This window comes from Delphinapterus leucas, chromosome 14 (assembly GCF_059928025.1).
Source record: "Delphinapterus leucas isolate spDelLeu-1000000601 "Yukka" chromosome 14, BTC_Dleu_Yukka2, whole genome shotgun sequence".
Classification (NCBI taxonomy): Eukaryota; Metazoa; Chordata; class Mammalia; order Artiodactyla; family Monodontidae; genus Delphinapterus; species Delphinapterus leucas.
Window position 1 is genome coordinate 25,656,426 of NC_143142.1, and position 20,098 is coordinate 25,676,523.

The window sequence follows — 20,098 nt, forward strand, 5'->3', positions numbered from 1 at the left end:
GTGCTGGGGTTGGCAGGGGCGGGGGGACCGTCTCCATTCCCTCCTTAACTCTGCGCTTTATGCCTATCACAAGCCGGGTGCACTGAAGCCAGACAGCCCTGCCCTGGGGCGCTTACAGCTGGAGCGGGGCCTGACACACTGGAAAGCATCAAAGCATCCGTGTATCCGGTTGAACAATTGCAGTAGGTCAAAAACGGCCCACTGCTGACAATTTCCTATGGTTCCATCTGATAAATGGCGGCCGTGGTAGGTGCCACTCCGAAGAACATTCGCGTGGGGCTGGGTGGCAGGCGAGGAGACCCTGGAGAGTTAGGAATTGTTGGCGGTGGTAACCATGAGTTTTGTTCTGTGTCTTGACAGCGGCAGGATAGGGGCTGGAGCGTGGCATGATCAGAAAGAGTGACCACCACTTGGTGGACGAGGGTATGAGGGGCCATTGGGGAGGCAGGGAACAGATTATAAAGCCACTCCAGGCATCCAGCAAGATGAGGAGGAGCCCTAAGCAGGGCACCCGGCCCCGAGGACCAGGGGCTTGGGGGTGGGGTGGGCTGCAACCCTGGCTCCCAGGGCAGAGCAGGTTCCCAGCCAGTCCTCCCACCTCCCTGGCCCAGCTCTCCCCCCATCCTGGCCTTGCAGTCACAGAGACACCCCAGGCAGGCAAGTAGAAAATGACCATGTTTAATGACAGTCTTCAGTAAAAAAAAGAAAAGCCTTTATACACACTGTACACATTTACATGGCTTTGGAGGGCTTGGTGTGGGGTGAGGGCTGGAGAGGATCTGACCCGTGATAGGACTGAGGTATGTTGGGGCCTCCAGGTCCCAGGGTCTCTGGCAGGAAACACCCCCCTCCCCAGCTGCCTGGCCCTTGTGCCCTGGATCCTGGGGAACAGGTCTCCAGAACCACCAACTGGAAGGCAGCCAGTTCCAAGCACCTACCAGAGCTGACTTCTCAGGAAAAGACAGAAGGTACGGTGCCCTGGGACTCACATGCCAGCACCCTGTGTTACCCCACAGCCAGGACAGTGAGGGCTCCAACTCCCCCAGCCCTGCTGAGGTGCTATTCTGAAGGATGGGGACAGAGACCCAAGGCAGCTGGGTTTGACTGTGACCAGCACAGGTTGGGTGGAGCTGGCCTGAGGCCACCCTCACCCTTAATGCCAGAGCCTCCCTGCCCAGTCTGAGGCAGTCACTGGCAGTGGCCACGACCTGCGCGGCCCTTCCTGCAGTCCTGATGGCAGTGCCTGCCTCCCCTCCCACCCCCGAGTAGGCACGGCTCCATGCCGCGCCCAGTGCCCACAGCCACAAAGATGGCCATGGTCTCCAGCCGATGTCAGTGTCCTGGCAGGGGTTAGGGGCCCTGAGGACATCCAAGCCGTGGTTAGCGGAAAGTATTGGCAGGATCGGTACACCCAAAGAAGTCGGGGCCCACGAGGCGGGGGAAGCCCTCCAGGGCCTTCACCTTCACAGGGTCAAACTTCCAGTAGAGGCGGCCGCGCAGGAAGTAGGCATAGCCTGAGGAGACAGGAGGGTCAGGCGGGGCAGGTGGACACAGGGGCAAGTCCCAGTGGGCAGACCTTGGCCACTGCTGAGTTCCTTGAAACCTGTAGACCCCAGGGTGTCCCTTCCAAAACCTCCCTTTGGGCAAGCCCTTCTGCCGGCCCCAGGGTCTGATCTGAGCTACCACCCAGCCTGACAGAGGCCAGAGCCTCGGAGGCCCAACTCCTGCCCCTCAGAAAAGCAAATCCCACCCCTCTCACCACCTCTCCTGTGCCTTGAGTCAGATGGGGGACACTGGCGACCTGGAGCCCAGGAGCCCGAGGCCACTACAGGACAGCTCTCCCAGCAGGTCCCGATGTGGGGGAGCACAGAAGCAAAGGGGGGACACGGGAGAGAGCGCTGGACTGTGAGTCCCAGATCGAGTGCTTCAAGATCACAGGAGGCAGGTGGCTCTTGGCTAGAAGCAGGGACTGCCTGCGTGGAGGTCCTGGTTCTGTCCACCTTGGTGGCCCCGGTTAGGTACCTCACCACCTGAATCTCTGTTTGCTCTTCTGGAAACTGGGTTCATAACAGATGCTACATCGGGAAATCGCATGAGACGTGTACAGAGCTCAGCACTGTGCCCAGAGCCTCATTGGCCCTCAGCAAGCAGCAGTTATTACTTCACCAGGCACGACCGAGGGGCCTCGGCAAGTCCTTGCACCTCTCCTCATCTGCAGCCCAGGGGTCTGGCACTGCCCTGGCACGAGGAGGGGGTGGAGAAGGAGTTCGCCAGGCAGAGGGCCCGCAATGAGAGCTAATGCCCAGCCACCACCGGTGGGAGATGCAGCCACCACCCCGCTTCCCCCAGCCACCCCACCCCCAGCGCACCGTCAGCATCCTGGAAGGCAGCGTCGATCTCAGAGGGCACCCCTCGCCAGTCGGTGGCCCGGCGGGGCACAGGGCTGTCCACACGGCGGGTGCTGGGGTGGAAGCGCCAGTAGTCTCCGCCTCGGAAGAAGTAGATCTTGTTCTTCTCGGGGCCCCAGACCAGGGCGGCGTGGACCAGGGACCCCAGTAGGCCCAGCTCAGAGAGGGGCGCGGGGCCCAGGACTGGCTTCTCACCATCATATACCCAGTATTGAGCTCCTGTTAGAGAGTGGAGGCTGCAACAAGCTGCCCAACTGCCACATCCAGCCACTGTGGACCCGCCCAGCCACCACCATGGCCACGGACTTTCCCAGCCTCAGTTTCCTTGTCCATAAAACATGAAGGCCAGCAATGCCTGCTTGGTACCCCCCACCCCCAAGTAGGACATTGGGCAGTGCAGGCACTGGGAGGTACACGTGGGGAAGTTTACTCTAAGCAGCAGAGAGGCCGCCTGGGCTCCTGCTCCTTCCCTGCACTTGGCTGCCCCGGACAGGCACCTGCTGCCCATCCCTGGGCCCAGCCCTGCCGCAGCAGGCCCTAGCTGGGCAGCATAGCTGCCCGCAATGCTCCAGGCTCTCGTCTCTGCCAGACCCAGATCACATCCCTCTCTGCCTTTTCCAAGCTGTGCCCTCATGCAGGTCACTTCACCACCTCTGAGCCCCGGAGCCTCATCTCTAGACCAGGGGTAATAATCACACATGCTCCATGGGGTGTGATACCTTCAATTCTACTCCAACCTCGAGAGCCGCTTCCTCTAGGAAGCCTCCCAGCTGTGCCCAGAGGAGTGAGCCATACTCTTCCTTGGCCCCAAGAGTTTGAGGCACACTCCATCTGTTCATCATGTCTGCCGTCTGTCCCTACCCTTGACCATGATATTCCTGAAGTGTGACCTCCAGCCCCCACTCACCTTGGAAGAACCAGATGTGGCCCTGGGCATCCTCGAAGGCTGCATCCACGGAGGTGGGCAGCCCCTGCCAGTGGCGCGAGGCCAGCGCAGGGTAGCCGGGCTGCAGCTGGCCCCCGCGCAGCCGCCATACAAAGCCTGCCTTGAAGAAGAAGAGTTCGCCGCGGATGGTGGCGACTGCATCAAAGGAGGCCTGGCAGGCATCAGGTGGGGCATCTGGCTGGGGTAGGAGAGAAGGGTCAAAAAGAGCCTGCACTGGAGCCACAGAGGCCAGCAGTGGGGGTCGGGGCTGGAAGCAGGGCCTCACCTCCTGCCTCCCCACCCTCCTGGGCCTCACCTCCAGTGGTGCAATCTCATTGGTGTCCACCCCGGCCCCGGGGCCCAGGTCTGGGGGCCTAGAGGTGGGGGCTAGTCGAGGCCGGCCGTAGAGGTGCTGGATGCCCCTGCGGTCATCTGGGCTGAGGCTCAGCGGGTATCGGAAGGTGTAGAAAGGGGACATGAGGGCCTTAGCAGCTGTCGTGTGCTGCAGCCCAAGCACATGGCCAAATTCGTGGGCTGCCACCTGCAGGAGGTCTGTGCCTGGAAAAGGGAGATAGCCCAGCAATCCCCGAGCTCCTGCAGCAAGACACTGAGCTGCGGGCCCAGCTCAGGGACCTCGGCAAGTCCCCATTCTCTATGATGTTCAGTAGCCCCACCTGGAAAGTGGGTCCCCAGCCCATACCCTGGTTGTCCCCGATTGTCCAGGTCTCGTCATAGTCGAAGTGGACATCCCCTTCTCGGTGGGTCTTGGGGAAGAAGGCGTGGGCCAGGATGCCCCCAGGTCCATCAAATGGCAGGTTGTCTCCATGCCAGTACCTGCAGGGGGGTGGGGGCAGAGTCAGTGGCTGCTGATGGGTGGGGCTCATTCCTAGAGGGGTCCCCGGCCACTGGCTCACCTGGTGAAGTCGATCATGATGTCAGCGTGGCCCTCGTGCACCTCGGTAAAGGTGAGTGGCGTCACATCACTCCATACCTGTAGGGCCTCTGCCACCGTCTGCCGCACCTGTTCCCGCACCAGCTGCCATGGGAACCGGAGGATCCTGGGGGAGGAGCAGGGGCCTGGACCTGGCTCATGGGGCAGCGTCAGCCCCTGATGGCTGCTGGGCCAGGAGTTACCCCTGGATGCTGCTCAGTGGGGGAGCAGGCATGCACGACACAGGCCAGGTGTGCCCTGGGCCTCAGGTGTGGCACACCAGTCCCTCTGCCACATGGGCACATCTTTGTGTGGGTTTGTGTCCTCAGGTGCCCATGAGTATCTGCATTGGGTGGAAAGAACACAGGACCAGGAGCCCCGAGGCCCACCTTCTAGACCTGACTATACCACTCACTGTGGGGAGACCTTGGGCCCTAGACCTGCCCCCTCCTGGTTCCCAGCTCCCCACCCAGGATATTTCCGGAGCCCCCAGCAGTCTCGGCTCCAATGCCTTGGGGCACCACACCAGTATTCACACCTTCTCTCCCAGGATGAGCCCCGCTGCATCACCCTGAGGGGCCTCAGGTCACCTGAGCTATTACCTGTCCTGCCACTGCTGCTCCCTACCTGCTCGGATCCCAAGTTGCAGCGATAGATATGAACCTGGTGTGGATAACACCTAGCTCGCTGAGAGGAGGGGCCGTGTCTGCCTCATTCACCACAGAATCCCAGGACCCGGCCCTTAGTGCATCCCCACAGAGGCTGCCTGGCTGACTGAAGGCTGTGTCCCCACATGTCTACGGTGTGACCAGGCATGTGCTGAGACTCCTCTGCTGAGGGAGGGCATGGGTACAGGGGGTACCATCTGTGTGGGCATCTAAGTGTGGGTTTGGGGTGTTGACCCAGGGGGCTCGGGGGCCAGTGGATACACCAGCCTGTTACCTTGGGGATCTGGCACAAGTGTGTCTCAAGAAGCAGGGTGAGGGCGGTAGGTGGAGGGCGAGAGCCTGCTCGCAGCCCCTGGCCCTACCTGTAGGTGAGGTCCGTCTTTTCCCAGCGCCCGCCCGACAGCACGAACCGCTTTTGTCGGTTGTGGGCACTCGGCCCGTCCAGCGGGTCAGGCACACCGCAGCGGGGAGGTCTGGGGCCGGCGGCAGGCTGAGGGGCCTCCTGGGCGGTTGGGGCAGATGCCGGGCTGCTGGGAGGAGCTTCACGCCAGGGCTGTGGACCCCTTCTCACTGGGTGGCGGCGGTGGGCATCCTGTGCAGGAGAGAGGATGCAGGGACCCGCTCAAGCCTTGGGTCCTGGTGGCCCATGGTCAGAGGTGTGGATGGTCAGCGCACCCTCACTTGACCCCAGCCGGCCGTGTCGATGGCCAAGCTGAGGCTGTCACGCAGCAGGGCCCTTTGGCACAGGCTGACTGGCGTCCATATGCTGATTCCAAGGCCTCCTACTGCCTCCTGCCCCCTTGTGGAGGGCCTGGGCTGCCGGGCACCTACTCCCGCCATTTGGGCTGGTGAGGACTGGGTCGGGGTGCAGCCCTGACTGTACTCTTCACACATCCAGGAAGGGACCCCACAAAGCTTCCAAGGAAAGGCCAGGGAAGCTCCCCCTCCACCCCCCCAGCAGATACCTTTCCACCTCCCTTTCTTCCTGGGTGCCCCCGGCCCCCACTCTGCCCTCTCCAGTTACGTGAGCTGGCTCCTGCCCAGGACAGCCACTGCAGCCACTCCCCAGCGTGGAGCGGCTGCAGTCCTGCCTCAATCTGCTCACCTGACAAATGGGGACGATACTTCCCCAGAGCGTGGATCTGAGGATGAACCAGGCAGTGCACACAAAGTGCAAAGGGCACCGGGAACTGAGGTCTGATTGCTGGGGGCAGTCTTGCTCACGCCCTGCCAGGGCTGGGTACACGGCGGGGCTAGATGTGCTCTGTTTGCCCCCTCCACGGGCGTATGTGGGGCAGACAGTTACCAGACACCCAGCCCCACCGTGCCGGAGCCCATGGACCACAAACAGTGATTCTGACCTGGAGCTCCCACCCTCCGAGGGTCCCAGGATGGAGGTCGCAGTTCTCATGCATGGAAAAAACAGAAGCTCAGAGAGGTAGAGAGATCCAGCGGGGTCACCCAGCAAGGGCATGGCCGGGCCAGGTGAGGACTCTAGCATCTCAGGCAGGGGGCAAAGGCCCGGCTTGGGACACAGTAAAGCTGGGGGAGAGGCACAGAGCAGCGCCGTCTGCTGAGAGACTCAGCGCCTGTCTAGTCTGGGCCTGTCTGGTCAGGGCCGCTGTGGCCTCCCCACAGCCATATTTGGGGCGGGAGCTGGGCCACCCGGGCCCCACCCTTGGCCTCAGTCTCTGGCGGCTCTCCCAGGCCCTGGGTGCCCCAGAGCTCTGATGAGCATCCTAACCCCCGCAGCTCCCGATTCCAGAGCCACCAAGAACTCAACACCCTGGAGCCACTCAACCCCCAAGGACTCCCCATGATGAAGGGGTCCTCTAGACACCTGGAGCTTCTGGGGTGTGAGGCCCTGGGCCAGTTTTCCCCATTTCAGAGTTGCTTCTTGAACGGCTGATCACCTGACAGAGCCCAGCCATACTGAGTGTGCCAGTACTAAGTACTGATGGCTGTTGCAGCTCACCCGTATCTAGGCTAGGACGCTGCCAACTGCTCCACGGACACGCTCTCAGGCCCTGATGGGACCTCCCACCATCTCTGCAGTCATCATCCCCATTTCTCAGGTGAGGACCCGGAGCCCAGAGAAGTTAAACAACTTGTGGGGGGCACAGCTGGCAGGTGGCGGGCTGTCTGCACTCACAGCCCACCCGCTACTTGCTACTCTGCTCTGCTCTTCAGGCTGGGATCACCCTACCCCTGGAGGAGGGACCCATGCTGGCCTCACCTTGGTGACAGAAGAGAAGGAAGGGGAAATGATTAAGTACCTGCCACTTCCCAGGCACTCTGGAGGCAGGTTCACTGAACCTCCCCCACCCCCATCCCCGGCATAAGTTGGGGAGGATACGCATGCCAGGTCTCACATCAAGGATGTGGACCCCAGACTTATGTGACGAGCCATGACGGCCTGCACCTTCCTCTCCCCAGGAAGGTCTAGCCCATAGACCTCCAGGATAAATAGATTCCTTACCCCCAACCCTGGCCAGGGTCTGAGGACCCTCCCCAGGAAGGCCAGGGCTGCGTCGTTCCTGGGAGCCCCAAACAGCCCAGAGCCCAGCCTGAAAGCTCTGTTTATGCCCGCGAGCAGAAATTGCTCCTCTCCTCTGCCCCACCAGCGACGCCTGAGCAGCCAGCCACAGAGGGAGGGTGGGTGTGCCTTCCTTTCCTGCTCCCACGAGGCACCAAGTCCTCATGGATCCCCCATGAGGACCCCTGGATCATGGGACTGTCAGTGCAGCAGAAAGAGCCACGGGCTGAGATTCAGAAGGCCCAGTTCTGTGCTGTGGAGACCCTGGATGGAGTGACCCTGGGCAAGTCACTGTCCTCTCTTAGCCTCGACTCTTCTATCTGTCAAATAGGAATGGTACCATGGCAAAGGGCTAAATGACCTCCATCTGTAATGCCCGCTGCAGCATCTGGCGCAGAGAAGAGCCTCTTCCTGGTCTGGCTTCTTGCCCCGTGGGCCCTCCCCTCCCACACCTGGGAATCTGCTCCACCCAATTCCCTACAGCTCCCCTGAAGTTTCCAGACTTTAAATCGTAACAAAGGAGTTGCAGCTAGAAGGGAGCTCTCAGGCCCAGAGAGGAAAAGTGACTTGTGCTGGGTCCACCCACGAGCCAGGGGCCTCTTGCTCCCCGCCCACATCACGTTCATTGGTACTGGAGAGCGAATGAGCAGGAGGCACTAGGATCAAGGCCCCTGGGCAGTGGGTTCTTTTTCTTGGAGCCCACCTTTTGAGGGCTCTTGGCCTCAGTTTCCCATTGCTGGGATAGGACACATGCTCCCTGCCCTGCCGACCTCCCGCACTCTCTTCCCCAGTCCTTTCCGGCCTGGGGCCAGGGGCCCTCCCTAGCTGCAAGGCCTGGCACGCAGCAACCTGATTCCTCAGATGGGTGTGCCAGTCCCCCCAGGGCAGCTGGGAGGCAGTGAGGTGGGGGGTGGGCATAGACCACGCCTGGCCTCATCTACAGCCCTGGCGGATTGGGGAGCAGGTATCACCCCATTTCCCAGGGGAAGAAACAGAGCCCAGAGAGGTCAAGGTCTTGGCTCAGGGTCACACAGCAAGTCAGCCAAGAGCTGGGCCTAGACCTGGGGTTCATGCCTCCCCACCCATAGCCCCCCATCCCCCCAGCTCTGGCCTGTCTCCAAAATCCACATTCCTGAGAAATGCACCTCTTTGGAGAAGGTCTGCCTCCTCCTCGGCCAGCTGCCTCCCTCAGCCTGCCCTGGGGAGGGTGCCCAGCTCCTTCACCCCACCCTTCTCTGGCGGGCACCAAACCACAGCCTCAAACATACTCGAGGAATTTCTTGGGGAACTCAGCCTCCTGGCTGAGCTAGGGGCTTGGGGTCAGCCCCTGGGTCAACCTCCAATTAGGAAAATGGGAGGTACCTAGCAGAGGGGAAGTGAGGGAAGACCCCAGGCTGGAAAGTGCTGGGTCTGTTTGCTGTTGGTCCAGCGGGACAGTTACTCATAGCTACTCTGTCTACTGTGGGCAGGAGGTGACCCTGAGGGGAGGGCATTTGGTTAGACTGTGAGGAAGGCAGGGAGCATCACCACGCCATTCTACGCCCCTCTGAGGCTCAGAGAGATCAAGCAACCTGCCCAAGTCACACCGCTAGTGGGGAGGCAGGTCCATCTCCCCCCACCTCCCCTGCTGGCTCCAGAGGGGAAGGCAGCATCCACCCCACTGGGCGGCGGGGCTTTCATCAACCCTGAAGGCTGTGAACTGGGATGGATAAATATTTACAGAGCTTTTCTGGCCCTGCCAACAGCAGTCCGGGTATAAACACATCGGAGGCGACCCCAAATGCTCCCTGCATATCTGCAGCGTGACAGACAACGGCCCAGCTCAGACCCAGACCCGACTGACACCGCACGAGCGGCAAAGTAGCAGCTGCAGGTGACGTCTCCAGTGTGCCTGGCTGAGCCCTCTCCTGGCCTCACCTCATATACTCTGCAGCCCAGCAGCGGGCACTCTTGCCTCCCACCCACCCAGACAAGACTGGGGTCGGGGGTGCTGAGGCTCCAGAGGGCTCACCTAGGGTCACGTGGTTCAAACCCAGGTCTCTCCTATACCCGAACCCCATGGATTCAACAGCTACCCAGGGTGATTTCTGACTCTGCCTCAAGGTCTAGGGGACCAGGAGGGGCTGGGAAAGAGGCAGGGTCCCTGGACTGAGGTGCCCACCACCCCTTCTGTCCTCTCCTGCTCCTATAGCCAGGGCAGGGGAGGGCAGAGCTGGCGTGGCTGGACAGAGGGGCCCAGACTGGCCAGACCTCCCTCCTCACTGGACTCTACCTGCCACCTCCCTAATGCTCCCATCCCTGCCTGGGCTGGCTGGATGCTCAGCTGGGCGTCTGAGTGGGCTGGGTACCCAGCGGGCTCTGGGCCTGCAGTTGCCCAGGCTGTGACCCCAGACCCACCTGGCCGCCTCTGGGACTGGTCCCCCCAAGCGCCAGCCGGAGCGGAGGGTGCAGTTTTCCCAGGCACACACAGGCTGTCACACATGCTGGGACCTCCTTCCTCTCCAGATCACACCTTCCTCTCCCTTCCCTGTCTGACCCTACCCCCTGCTCTCTGAGATTCTCGACTCCCTGCTCTCGGCCCCTTCTTTCTCACCCAACTCATATAACACACACTAGCTCTCACACTCATGCTGCCTCCTGGCTCCACGCTCCCCAATATCACCACTCTCAGGTGCCAGGCGGTGGCGCCTCCTTCAGGCTCAGACCCCATTTCCCCGGCACCGGCTGCCCTCCTCAGCGCTTCCTTAACCCTCCAGCCTGGAGGTGTGCTCACGGAGGCCACACATCTGGAGGCTGACGCCAGCCTGAGACCTGCTGGGCTTTGTCCCTGCAGTGAATAGGGGGCCCTGTAGCCACTCCCGCTGTACCTCCCCCAACACACACCCCAGTATCTCGGCCGGGCCGCCGAGAAGCAGGTCCCAGAGCTGGGAGGGGGGTGCGGAGTCCCGCTCACCAGCCTGAGCGATCCCGGCGCAGGCTCCACTTGCACACCTCCAGGGACGGGAAGCTCACTATCTATCACGCCCCCAGGGACCCAGACAGCTTTTCGGGTAACGGGCCGCGCCGGGCCACCCCGGGCATCCCCGTGGGTCCAGCTCGGCCACCGGGCCCAGCCCGCGTGCCCGGCGCCCCTCGGTGCGGGGTGGCCAGCCGGCGGCGGGCACTCACCGGCGACCGCGGGGCCCGGGCCAACAGCGGCGGCGGCGGGAGCAGCAGCAGCAGCAGCGGGAGCAGGAGGGCGCGCGGGGCCGCGCCGCGGAGCCGGGCGGCCCAAGCCATCCGCCCCGGGGCTGCTGGGCCTGCTGGGCCGCGCCGGCCGCCGCCCCTTATAGCCTCCGCCCCGCCCCTGCCCGCCCGGCCCCGCCCCCGCGTCTTTTGTTCTGCACTCGCCCCGTGCTGGCGGCCAGGGTGGGGGAGGTGGGCGGGGAGGGCTGGCCAGGCGGGGGCCGGCCCGCGGACCCAGTCCTTCCCGGGCGGGCAGGCCCTGCGGTCTCGGGGGCCTGGTGCTGGGGGACCCTGGCCAGCCGGTGCTGCTCCGGACCTCAGTTTCCCCGATGCGGTGGAGAGTCTGAGAGGCGCCGCGTTTCACTCCTCCCCCTCCTGACCAGGCCATCTTTGGAAGGCGCATCCCTAGCTGGTCTCCCTGGGGGCCTGACCTCTGACCTCCTGTTAGCCTGTGACAGGTGGCGGTACCCACGGGCAAGTTCTGCCACTCCTCAGAGCCTCAGCTGATCCATCTGGAAGACGGCACTATAGCCCCTGTGAGGAAAGGGATATTAAAGTGTGCCCCAGAGGAAACTGAGGCATATGGAGGCGGCTGGCCAGGACCCCAGCTTGGCGCAGAACCATAGACAATTATAGATGGGGAAACTGAAGCCCTAAGAGGGAGGGACGAGATCAGGCTTTTCCAAACCAGCAGGCAGGCAGAGGGGTCAGAAGGCCCTCTGGCTGGTCAGCTGGAGGGAGGGTACGGTCAGAAAGCCATTGGGGGCAGTGTCTGAGTGGGGCACTGGGGGCCCAGGCTGCCCCTTGGTCAGGGACTAACAGGCTCCTCTGAGCCCCTCCGGCCCAGCCTCCTGAGACCGAGGATAAGTAGGTGAGAATCAGAGGAGCGGGTGATGACCGCACGCTGGAAGGGATCCTCCAGGCTCATATACTCTCTGTGATGACCAGGGACTTCACCAGCTTGCCAGGCAATCCGCTCCATCATGGGCAATGCTGGGGAACCAGGACACAGGCGGTGGCTCCCGTCCTGGCGGGCGGGGTGCTGAGCTGCCTCAGTGTGAGGCTGTGGGCACCCATCCTGGGCCTAAGAAGGGGGGAGATGGTGTGGGGAGGGGGAGGAGAGGGACACCGGCTGACTCAGCCCTCCCTCCGGGTTCCAGTCCGGGGAGCCTTCACAGCCTCTCCAGGGAGGCTCTACAGAGACCCCTAGAGGGCAAGGAGAGGAAAGACAGCAGTGATTTTTACTACCTGGGCTGTTTGCCATCTTTTTCTTTAAAGTGATTTACTTTTAAAAATTGAAATGCCTACTTCAGCCTCATTTTAGCCACATTGGTCAAGAAGTCATAGATTTAACGCAGAGCGGTTTGGTCGTTAGTCGGAGGAGCTTCTTCCATTAGTTCGGAGACTGCGGCTCTTCATTGGGCAGCAGGAGCGGCGCGGCTGTCGGAGAAGCGGCGTAGAACTTAGACATTGGGTGAAAGAAATTGGCCCGAACCAAGCAGACTGCTCGTAAGTCCACGGGTGGCAAAGCGCCCCGCAAACAGCTGGCCACTAAAACGGCCAGGAAAAGCGCCCCCTCTACCGGCTGGGTGAAAAAACCTCATCGCTACAGGCCCGGGACTCTTGCGCTTCGAGAAATCCGTTGTTACCAGAAATCCACCGAGCTTCTGATCCGGAAGCTGCCTTTCCAGAGGTTGGTGAGGGAGATCGCCCAGGATTTCAAAACCAACTTGAGGTTCCTGAGTGCCGCCATTGGTGCGCTTCAGGAGGCTAGTGAAGCGTACCTGGTGGGTTTATTTGAAGATGCTAATTTGTGTGCCATCCACGCTAAGAGAGTCACCATCATGCCCAAAGACATCCAGTTGGCTCGCCGGATACGGGGAGAGAGAGCTTAAGTGAAGGCAGTTTTTACGGTGTTTTGTAGTAAATTCTGTAAAATACTTTGGTTTAATTTGTGACTTTTTTTGTAAGAAATTGTTTATAATATGTTGCATTTGTACTTAACTCATTCCGTCTTTCACTCAGGATGAATGCAAAAAGTGACTGTTCACAGACCTCAGTGATGTGAGCTCTGTTGCTCAGGAGTGACAAGTTGCTAATATGTAGAAGGGATGGGTGATATTTCTTGCTTCTCATGATGCATGTTTCTGTATGTTAATGACTTGTTGGGTAGCTATTAAGGTACTAGAATTGATAAATGTGTACAGGGTCCTTTTGCAATAAAACTGGTTATGACTTGAAAAAAAATCATAGATTTGATGAGCTAATTGTATGTTTTTTTCCGATACACATGAAAATATAGACAGTAAAAATATTTGTGTAAAAAAATATATATATATATATTTGTGTAACTACCTTAAGTGGTCCTGAGTGCCTCCAGGGGAGCATGGCCTTGCTTTGCGGAACCACAGTACACCTGTCATGGGAGCTCAAGTAACAACCTCCCACGTTGTAGGCCGCAGTGGAGAGCCATGGTTACAGCAAGCTGGGCTGGTCACAGAGGGCTTCCTGCAGGAGGAGGACCCTGATCAGCCTAGAAGGGCCAGTTTGGCAATGGGAACAAGTGGTCAGTGGCTGCATGAGCAAAGGGGTGGAGGCTGGACCAGGCCTGGCATGTCTATGAGGAGAGAGTAGCCACCCTTCACATGCTTCCCTCACCTCGAGGCCAATGGTCACCCCCACTGCAGAGAGGAGAAAATTTTGGCCCAGGCCCAGATGAGGGTCAGGGGAGGGCCCTGCTCCCCAGGCTGGCTGACAGGACTGTGTGGTTGGGACACAGTAGAGACATGCTGAGCCTGCCAGGCACTGCCCATGTCCCCTCCGTCCCTTCTGCCCCTTCCTCACAGAGGGGCCTCCTCTCCCCACCTGGGACCCCTCCCCCATGATTTTGCTGTGGGCGATTTCATCCTCCCCACAGTCCAGGTGCTGGGAGGACTCCCTCGGGCATAGGGGACAGTGATGAGGGGGTGGTAAAGAGGTCAGGACCTCTCCCCGCTAAGGGTAGCAATAAAAGACTATGAAAACCTCCAGTTCCCGAAGGGCTGGGAAGCGTCCTAAATTCGGCATTGCCCTGCCCTGGGCCTGGAACCAAGGTGGTAAAATTCGAGGCCACAGGATTCAAACCCGCACAAACACCTCTAGGTTACGGCCTTTGGGAGGGACACGCTGCATAAACGCTGTAGGGGTCTGGCGCTGCATCCGTGGGGAAGGGGGTCGGGTTGGGTGGAGGGCCACGCAGGGGTCCTGGTCGCACCCCAGCGGGGGCTGTCCGCGCCCCGCAGTGATTTTGCCGGGAAGGAGTCCGAGAGCGGTCCGGACGCCCCCTGGCGGGAGCTCTGGGAACCGTCACGGAGGGTGGGTGCTTCTTCCCCTGCCCAGTCCACCCGCGACCCTGAGGCCACGCCGGAGCCAGCGAGCCCGGTCCGATAGGAGGGGGAGGAGCAGGGACCGGCCTCCCGCTGCCCCACTTCCCGAGCGCGGGACAGCCCCTAGCTCCACTCCCAGAGCTCCGCGGTGGTCTTTGAAGGGCCAGGCTTCGCTCCTGCGTACGCCCTCGGCGCCCTGCGACAGCGGCCCGTGTCCCCAGGGCGCACATAGCTCGGGCCAGGAGCTGGGAGGGAGCAGGGTCACCGGCAACGGGTGCTGCGTGATGGAGAGGCCGGGTGACCCGCGAGGGTGCAGCCTGGCCCCGGGTCCCGAGCCTCCGGCCGGGGGCGTGTCCCCGCGGCCCCGCCCCGGCCCCGCCCAGCAGCGCCGGCCGTGACAGGCGCCGCCGCCTTCGTCCCCGAACCGGAACAGCAGTCACCGTTGCTGTCTCCGACTCGGTTCAGCTGGTCCCACCGCCGCCACCATGCCCCGGGGGAGCCGCAGCATGGGCGCCCGGCCAGCCAGGTGGGAGCGGGACGAGGGCCCGCAGGGTGGGGTCTGGGGAAGCGCGGCCCCCAAGGACGTGACAGCGTGACCTTGGCGGCTGCTGCGCCATCTTGGCGGGGGAGGGGCGGGGGTACCGCAATCAGGCGTCTAAGACGGTGGTCGTCCACCCTCCGGGAGGAGGAGAGGGTGCCTCTCCGGAGCTGCGGGCCCCTGGGGCCGCCGGCCTGGAGTCCGGCTGGGATTAACCCTGCTTCTTCCCATCCCGCAGCCGCAGCGCCGCGCCCCCTGCCCACCCGCCCGCGCACCCGCCGCCCTCGGCCTTGGCCCCGGCCCCCGCCCCGTCGGGCCAGCCCGGCCTGATGGCGCAGATGGCGACCACGGCCGCCGGAGTGGCCGTGGGCTCGGCTGTGGGACACGTCGTGGGCAGCGCCCTGACCGGAGCCTTGAGCGGGGGGAGCTCAGAGCCCGCCCAGGCTGCTGCCCAGCAGGTGAGCAAGGGTTCAGGGGAAACTGAGGCTGCCTTCTCTCAAGGCCACTGAGCGGGGAGCTGCTGGAACGTCCAGCGAGGAGTGTCCAGGGTGTCCAGAGCTGCCTCGGCCAGGGACTGTGCCCAAGAAGGGTCCTATTAGTCACTCTGCTGTTGGTCTCTGGTCACAGGACGGCTCTCCCTGCCCCTCCCCTGAGGCCAAGGTCCCTAGACCCCGTGGACAGACACCAACCAGCCCTTTAAAGATGGGGAAACTGAGGCCCTTAGGGTCTCAGAGACTGGCCCAAGGTCACCTAAACCTAGTAGAAGGGAGGGATGTTGAAGTTCCTGAGTCCGTGCTCTCTCTCCCAGGTAGCCCCTGCACCCAAGGGTGAAGGGTAGCCAGTGACTCTGGGTCTGTTCCCTGCTGGCCTGTCCCCCACTGGGCACCCCACCAGTCCTGAACCAAATTCTGGCTTAGTGGTGGGGTCGGGGGTAATGAGGATCAGTGTTGCTGAGCAGGAAGGTGCTAGAACTTGTGGGGGTGGGGCTCATACTCTAGCAGAGCACTGGACTTTTCTAGAACCTTCTCTCACCTCCCACCCCCACCTGCCAGCATACCTGTTATGAGGCAGCTGGGAATGCTGTCTGTACCAGCACCAACAGGGTGGCTTTGAGAGGGCTGTGGGCTCACCCTGTTTCAGGGATGGAGCAGCTGAAGCTAAACAGGGCAGGCTGGGCCTGGCAGGGCTGGGGGCGTTAGGAGGGGCAGCTGGCACCCCCAGCTCTGGAATCCTCTTCTGGGTGCCAACCCCAAGCTGACCTTGCTGCTTCCTGTGCTGTAACCTCAGGCCCCGGCCCGCGCTGCCCCGCAGCCCCAGCAGATGGGGCCCTGCGCCTATGAGATCAGGCAGTTCCTGGACTGCTCCACCACTCAGAGCGACCTGACCCTGTGCGAGGGCTTCAGCGAGGCCCTGAAGCAGTGCAAGTACAACCACGGTGAGCTGGGAGGCCCTGACCCCTGCTGGGGCAGGAGCGGTGGTCTCTCCTCCTGTACCTTCGGCCTGACCTCCACCTGTGCCGGCCCTCCCTCTGCAGGTCTGATCTCCCTGCCCTGAAGAGACCGATGCAGATTCAGGGGCCAGCCCTGCAGCCACCTTCACACCTTCACCGACAGCAAGACCATGACATCAGATTGTACCCACGTAGCTGAGACTGGGAGTGAGGAGAGGGTTTCTCACCCCACAGATGATCCAAGACGAAAATGTGCAATTAAAAGAGTTTATGTTAGATCCTAGCCTGCTGTGTCCACCCTCATTGGACTTTCTGCGGGTGGGGGAGGATGAATGGATGTCCCACTGTGGAGTGGGATGCTTCACCTTCAGCTGGTGTCCTGGGTGGGGAGGGTGACCTTGTAATCCTGTGTAATCTGACAGCCTCGGGCAGTCCAGACTGGGTGGTGAGGCATTAGCAGGTGACCATAAGCCTCAAGGGCGTCTGACTCCTGGGGGCTATAATCCCTGGAGGAGCGTGCTGTCTCCTCTCAGGGACCCCTGCCCCTCCACCCTTCTCATCTCTGCCTCTGGATCCCTTTCTCCGCACCCACATCTTAGGGGCCCCGCGGCGGCCTCACGTTCTGTCAGTGACCTTGCAATTTCCCAGAATTCCAGATTCTGCAAGAGGAATACTGCTGGGCCTTTGCACCTGATCACACCAGGCAGAGGTCACGGCCAACCCCCTTGGATCTGAGTCCAGCTCGGCCACTTGGCCGTGATGTGCCAGGTCACGGGGCCTGCCGGAACAGAGGTGCTGGCCCTTCAAACGCCATCACACACTCTGTGCTGCTGCCTTCACTGAGTTCATTCAGCAGCTCTGCCCTGAGCACCTACGGTGTGCCAGGTCCTATTCCACATCTCCCTGCCCTTGTGCAGGCACTTAGCCTCCAGCGGGATGGTGGGGACCTGTCTCTGGATATAGTGTCTTCCATCGTGTGGGTATATGTGTGTTCTGAGGGGGTTGGCATTGGGGTCCACCTCCCATCACACACATCTGTCCCCTGGGAAGGGGTCCCATATCTGGGTATGAGCATCCCCCCAGGGATCTATGTCTCCTCCTTACCTGGCTCTCGGCCCCAGCTAGTGGGTCCCAGACAGCAGGAAGCCCACCCTTCGGGGCCGTGAAGGAGGGCCTTGCTGCTGGTGGCCACGCAGAGTGCCGGCACGCCTTCTCCAGCCATCGCCCAGGGGGGGAAGGCCCGACAGCCAGCGCAGCTCCTCTGGAAGGCCCAAGAAGCCTTGCCTGTGGGGGACTGGTGGGAAGGCACATCCTCCCCCTGGGGCTCTCCTGTGACACTCACCTGCCAGCTCTGGACACCACTCATCCAGGTTCTCCAGGAGGGACTCATAGCAGGTGGGGGCCCCGCCCTCACCCTCTGCGGAGGGAAGAAGGCTGATTCCTGGCTGGCCTGGTGGTCCACACCCCCACCTCTCACTCTGGACCTGTTTGCTGGCCCACAGTGGGGTCAGGACAGGGCATTGGATGGGAAGTTCAGGGCTAGGTCCTGGCCAAAGCAGGGGCTCGGCAGGGCTTGGGTGGTCTGTGGCTGCTCTTCCCCATCTTATATTCCAACATAGCTGCACAGGGGGAATCTGGGGCCCCACTTACTGATGATCTGCACTAGGACATAGATCCCACGCTCCTGCAGCAGGGGGCTGCCCATGGAGGGTGCCAGGGAAGGCCCCTCTTCCAGTCCCTCAGCCAGGTTCACCAGGTGCCCATCCTCAGCCAGGAGGGCTATGGTCACCGGGGGAGCAGAGAGGGAGGCAGGGCAGGGCTGGAATCCCTACCTGGGGGCCCTCAGAGGTTCTCCCAGCACCCCTCCCTGCCCCCTCACCATCTGGGGGCACCTGCCCCCTCTGCCTCAGGTGGGTGATGAGGATCACCAGGCTGCACCAGGGGTTCACCAGCTCCCAGCAGCCAGCTGTGGGGGAGAAGCAGAGGTGAACGAATGGCACCCTCTACTCTCCCCAAACTGGGACCCTCTGCCTCCCTCCCGTCTCTTCCCCACAGAGCAGGGAATGGGGCTATGAGATTAGGAGCGTACCCCCCTTCCATCTCCCAAGATGTCGGTGACCGGGGTGCACAACTTCTGTCTTTCTCACGCGACCCTCCCCTCCCACTTCAGCCCCACCTCCGGCACCTGACAGCCCCTCACCCCCTACCCCGCACCAGCCCCGTCTCCACCAGAAGGTCAGGAATCTGCAGCTGGGGCTAGAGCTTTAGGTGCCTCATGCCCCCTGAAGCTGGAGGACCACTGACCAGCTAAGGGATGGAGCAGTTTGAACATTTGCTCCACGGCAGCGTCTTGGTGGCTGCGTGGCCCGTGCGCTCCTAGAGGAGCCCACGTGCATTTCCCAGGACCCAGCCAGGGTTTCCCCTCAAGGGACTCTCCGCGGACGCTCCCATCCCTTCCCATGTGTACCCCTTCCCCACGCCGCCTCCCCACTCTCCCTCAAGGCAGAGGGAATGTACCCCCACCAGTCTTCCGGGACAGGGGACCCCACTTACCTCCAGACATCACCGTGATAAACATGGCTGCAGGGGGGAGGAGACAGATGTGGGGGCTTTGATCCCCCAACCCCCAACTTCCTGACTAAGGAAGGAGCTGGGGCTGAGATCTACCCCATGTGGTGCCCTGCCGGAGATGTGTGTGTCGGGGATGGGGGAGTGATGGGTGGGTGGGTGGGTCCAAGTGCAGCTCCCCGCTCAGCCGCCCTTGGGGCTGGGCTCCACCAGCCCAGGGGGTCCTTGCAGCTAGTCCAGGAGCCTTGGCCTCCTCTTCCTCCCGCTAGCTAGATCAGAGTACAGAGAAGACTCAGGTCCTCCCAGCTTCCAAGCTGGTCTCCATGGGAGTGGGAGCTGCCAAGAGGTCTAGGCAGGAAATGCCTTCCCCCCAGTATCCCGGTAACGGGCTCTGGGGAGGATCCGGACATTCCCTGACGCAGGGCTCTAGTGGGGGCTGGAGTCTCAGCACCCAGGGATGTCCAGAGACCACATCCCCTCACCAGTAGAGACAGAGCTTCCAGGCTGAAAGCAGGGGAGATTCCTGGGGGTGGGGTGCTGGCGTGGCTGTAGCAGAAGCAGGATCCTCACCAACCTCACAGGCTCCCTATCAACTCAAGGTCCCCTGCCCTGGGCTCACTCCCAGCCTCCCTCTCTTCTGTCCTTGTTTCTTTCCTTTCTTAGTCAAGTTTATTGAGTTATGGTTTACAGACAGTAAAATTCACTTTTGAGTGAACAAAACACTTTTGAGTGTTTTCCAGTTGTGACAAGTCTCACAGAACCACCACCAGTCTGGATACACAACATTTCCATCACTCTCCCAAATTCCTTCATGCCCCTTTGTGGTCACCCCAACCCCTGGCAAGCGCTGCAGTGTTCCCTGCCCCCACCTCTTCCAGACTGTCACGTCACAGAGAGGGAAGCAGCAGACGGTGCGGAGCCTTTCAGGTGTGGCTGCTTTCACCTAGCTCCATGCGTGCAGGATTCACCGGGGTCGTCAACCGGTGTCATCACCCGGGAGGGTCCCACTGCCTGGAGGTGCCACGGTCTGTGGATCCACTCACCTGCTGCTGTTTGGACTGTTTCCCGTTTGGGGTGATTATGAGTAAAGCCAGTACAGACACTCACCAGCAGGTCTCTGGGTGAAGAGACGTTTCCATTTCTCTACTGTAAACCTCAGCAAGAGGGATTGCTGGGTCCTCTGGGGAGAGTATGTTTAACTTTGTAAGGAACTGCCATTGTTTTCCAGCGTGGGCAGCGTTTGCATTGCCCCTCTTTCCGTCTGGTTGTGGTTGGGCCTCTGGACTCATGGCGGGTCAGGATACTTCCTTCTTAGCTGCCCTGCCGCTGCTCCCCGGTGATTACACTATTCATCCACCCTCTGCAGGCAGAGCTCAAGGCAGGAGGCAGGAGGAGGCCCAGATCCTCCCCGCAGCTCATCAGCATCACTCTGCCTCTGGACAGGACTTGCCTCAGTGCTCACACCTGTAAAGCAGTGAGAGGCA

General features: G+C 61.4%; 4 protein-coding genes across 4 annotated transcripts; 2 read left to right on the plus strand and 2 right to left on the minus strand.

The window, feature by feature from the left end:
- Positions 1–663: 663 nt before the first annotated feature.
- On the minus strand, positions 664–10,783 carry MMP11 (matrix metallopeptidase 11). Its single transcript, XM_022551181.2, has 8 exons — positions 10,637–10,783; positions 5,295–5,524; positions 4,248–4,391; positions 4,034–4,167; positions 3,650–3,891; positions 3,316–3,532; positions 2,370–2,627; positions 664–1,514 (listed from the first exon to the last, which is right to left on the minus strand). Exons 1-8 carry the CDS (start codon positions 10,745–10,747, stop codon positions 1,381–1,383), a joined length of 1,470 nt encoding a protein of 489 aa, XP_022406889.1. The 5' UTR covers positions 10,748–10,783; the 3' UTR covers positions 664–1,380.
- Positions 10,784–12,171: 1,388 nt separating this feature from the next.
- On the plus strand, positions 12,172–12,940 carry LOC111162931 (histone H3.3A-like; the record flags this gene model as incomplete). The annotated part of the gene is made up of 1 exon (XM_030764264.1): positions 12,172–12,940. A coding segment is annotated over one exon (417 nt), but the record flags the coding sequence as incomplete, so codon positions are not given.
- Positions 12,941–14,435: 1,495 nt separating this feature from the next.
- Positions 14,436–16,329, plus strand: CHCHD10 (coiled-coil-helix-coiled-coil-helix domain containing 10). The gene is made up of 4 exons (XM_022551438.2): positions 14,436–14,584; positions 14,835–15,054; positions 15,884–16,031; positions 16,131–16,329. The coding sequence occupies exons 1-4, from the start codon at positions 14,544–14,546 to the stop codon at positions 16,148–16,150; spliced, it is 429 nt and encodes a 142-aa protein (XP_022407146.1). The 5' UTR covers positions 14,436–14,543; the 3' UTR covers positions 16,151–16,329.
- Positions 16,330–16,756: 427 nt separating this feature from the next.
- C14H22orf15 (chromosome 14 C22orf15 homolog) lies at positions 16,757–18,624 on the minus strand. The gene is made up of 5 exons (XM_089894246.1): positions 18,613–18,624; positions 17,927–18,049; positions 17,662–17,835; positions 17,151–17,463; positions 16,757–16,824 (listed from the first exon to the last, which is right to left on the minus strand). Exons 1-5 carry the CDS (start codon positions 18,622–18,624, stop codon positions 16,757–16,759), a joined length of 690 nt encoding a protein of 229 aa, XP_089750372.1.
- Between the last annotated feature and the right edge of the window lie 1,474 nt (positions 18,625–20,098).